The 3,631-nt window shown below is 29.5% G+C and overlaps 1 protein-coding gene across 1 annotated transcript in view; it reads left to right on the forward strand.

The window, feature by feature from the left end:
* LOC106462507 (helicase ARIP4-like) overlaps positions 1 to 3,631 on the forward strand; it is a 58,472-nt gene that overhangs the window by 21,299 nt on the left and 33,542 nt on the right. The window contains 2 exon segments of the mRNA XM_022389797.1: positions 218 to 334; positions 1,851 to 2,079. Coding sequence (XP_022245505.1) covers positions 218 to 334; positions 1,851 to 2,079 — 346 coding nt within the window.

The raw sequence follows: 3,631 nt of genomic DNA on the forward strand, positions 1-3,631 counted from the left end.
CTGATTTTTGTACTGTACACAGTGGCAGCAACTTAAAACAATGTTAATATATATATATATATATTCTGATTTTTGTACTGTACACAGTGGCAGCAACTTAAAACAATGTTAATATATATATATATATATATATAAAAATCAGAAAAGATTTTCCAGCAAACAATTAATTAAGATCAAAAGTCTGTAAATATGTACATAATTGATCTCATCTTTTCAGATTGGTGGAATAAGGTTTCTCTATGATAATGTGGTAGAAAGTTTGGAGAGGTTTAAAACATCTGGTGGCTTTGGCTGTATTCTTGCTCACAGTATGGGCTTAGGAAAAACTCTCCAAGTAGGTGACAAGCATTCTGAAGTTTTAAAATTTATTAAACTAGATTTAGTGGTTGAGAAGTAATTGTTCATTGATATGGTATTAAATGGAGATGTTCTTTTTAAATTTACTGGTTTTGAGGTTTTGATAATTGTTCAAATGGTATATAGTATTAATTATTTATTAGTGTAATAGAGAAAAAATAATAATATCTGATGAAATATGTTAATTTTATGGTATATCTCTCCATTTTTGGCTTTGTAGTTTTACATCAAAACTTTAAATGTAAATATTATTTATAAACAGGGCATAATGCGAAACTAAATTTCTGTAGAAGAACTGAGGCTGGGGGGGGGGGGGTATGACTTAACCCACCTTTTTCAAACCTACTGCAAGACATTTTGTTATATTAATATGTATCTTCGTTATGCATAAAAATGAAATTAAATCAAACATTAGTAAATATTTAGGTGATTTTTAAATTATACAGATCCGTATCAATATTTATTTAACTCGTGAACAAGGAATAGAGCTTTGTAACCACCCTTGCAGTTTAAAAGTAAGTGATGGTTAAAGGAAAATAATCAAGTTAATGGGTTTATAAAAATGTCTCATAAAAGATTTAAAAAAAAGAGACATGTTAGTTATCAGTGAGAACCAAGAAAGTAACTACAAACAATCCTGAGCATTGAGATAAGGAAAAAAAAATCTAAATATTTCTAATAAATGGCTTTTCTACACGTGAGGTTTGTTACGGCTGCTCAGAAATTAGAGTTGGGACATACTTTTCTTAGCTAAATGTGATCATCATTATTTTATACTAAAGTATCAATTGTAATATATATTTAAGTGAAAATATTTGAAATAGAATTATAATTATTTTATTACTTCAATTTTGAAATTATGTACGCAGGTGTTGTACCAGACACCTGAAGTGTCTGTACTGGGGACTTGTATTCGTAAATGATCAAAGGGAATATCATGCACTAACTTATATCATGTATTGTTTCTGAATGTTTATCTATTTTATATCTGTAATGTGTAAGTAAACTAATTTTAATCTTATCCAATCATCTTACAAGTAAACAACAACGTGTACTTTTTATATATTAGATATTTTTACTGTGTTAAAGCACAGACTCTGCCCAAGTTGAAACAACATCGTAGGTTGCAGGTAACATTCAGAAAGTTACTTCCTTTTGTTTTCTTCAAGGTTTCAAAGATACAAGTAGGTTTTAAGATGTTAATAGGATTATCTTGCTTTTTTTTTTTAATGGGTCAGCTGCTGCACATATTTGATCAAGCTTGATATAGATATCCATCCTTGCAAGTTATCTTTCATATTACAGAAGAAAAACATTTTTTTTTGTTAACGGTATGGGTACCCACAAGCTCCCATCTGTCCAAACTTGGTTACTGGCCTGAAATGATTGGATTAGACCAAGGTAGATATGTATGCGTTATTTTAACTGTTCTAAAGTAGTAAAATAAATAGCTGACAGATGATTAATAAAGTTTTATGTTTCTTGTTGTTTAGATAATCTCTTTCACAGAGGTCTTTCTTCGACACACTTCAGCCCGAAATGTGCTGTGTATAGTGCCTATAAATACTTTACAAAATTGGATGGCAGAGTTTAATATGTGGTTGCCACATGAAAAGTCACCGTATCCTTCCTTTCCTCCAGAACAATTCAGAAAAAGAAACTTTGATGTGTTCATTCTTAATGAAAATTACAAGACACTAGCTGCCAGAGCTGAATTGATATGTAAGTTGCCAACTTGTTATATTTTCAATTATACTAAATGTATTTATCTTCATTTTGCTAGTAACCACTTTGACATGAAATAAACTTAATATTTATAGCTAACAGACTACTATATTTTATCAAACAATTTATTAAACCATTTAATACATAATAAACTATATGTAAATTGGTTGTTTTGTTTTGGTATTTTGTAAGCATTACTTGTACTTTTTGAGAAAAAACATCAGCTGTTATGATGTTGCTTTTTTCTGTTGTTACAAGACTATATGAAACTTAATTGAATTGAGTTGTTTAAACATTTGTTTAACAACAAGTAAAAGCTTGGTCTGTTCTTTCATTGGGGGTGTGTCTGTGGGTCAGACCAAACCAAGCCTTTATACTAGTGAGGTATCGAAAATCGAAATGCTGGACTTAGGAGTTTTGCTATAATCAGTGAGATATTGTAAGATGTAAGTGGTAAGGGACAGTGATGATTTCATATCAAGCCGTTGTAAGTATCAAAGTGAAAATATGAATATGATCAAAATATAGTAATTTAGTATTAATTGTGGCTGTCTATAAAACTTATCAGTAGTCGTAGAGAATAGAAACATTCACATGATCAAAAGATAGTAACTAAGTATTAATTATGGCTGTCTATGAAACTTCTATCAGTAGTCGTAGAGAATAGAAACATTCACATGATCAAAAGATAGTAATTTAGTATTAATTGTGGCTGTCTATAAAACTTCTATCAGTAGTCATAGAGAATAGAAGCATTCATATGATCAAAAGATAGTAACTAAGTATTAATTGTGGGTGTCTATAAAACTTCTATCAGTAGTCATAGAGAATAGAAACATTCACATGATCAGAAGATAGTAATTTAGTATTAATTGTGGGTGTCTATAAAACTTCTATCAGTAGTTGTAGAGAATAGAAACATTCATATGATCAAAAGTTAGTAATTTAGTATTAATTGTGGCTGTCTTTAAAACTTCTATCAGTAGTTGTAGAGAATAGAAACATTCATATGATCGAAAGTTAGTAATTTAGTATTAATTGTGGCTATCTATAAAACTTCTATCAGTTGTCGTAGAGATTAGAAGCATTCACATGATCAAAATTAGTAATTTAGTATTAATTGTGGCTGTCTATAAAACTTCTATCAGTAGTCGTAGAGAATAGAAACATTCACATGATCAAAAGTTAGTAATTTAGTATTAATTGTGGCTGTCTATAAAACTTCTATCAGTAGTGGTAGAGAATAGAAACATTCACATGATCAAAAGATAGAAACTAAGTATTAATTGTGGCTGTCTATGAAACTTCTATCAGTTGTCGTAGAGATTAGAAACATTCACATGATCAAAATATAGTAATTTAGTATTAATTGTGGCTGTCTATAAAACTTCTATCAGTAGTCGTAGAGATTAGAAACATTCACATGATCAAAAGTTAGTAATTTAGTATTAATTGTGGCTGTCTATAAAACTTCTATCAGTAGTCGTAGAGATTAGAAACATTCACATGATCAAAAGTTAGTAATTTAGTATTAATTGTGGCTGTCTAT

This window comes from Limulus polyphemus, unplaced genomic scaffold (assembly GCF_000517525.1).
Source record: "Limulus polyphemus unplaced genomic scaffold, Limulus_polyphemus-2.1.2 Scaffold1186, whole genome shotgun sequence".
Lineage (NCBI taxonomy): Eukaryota > Metazoa > Arthropoda > Merostomata > Xiphosura > Limulidae > Limulus > Limulus polyphemus.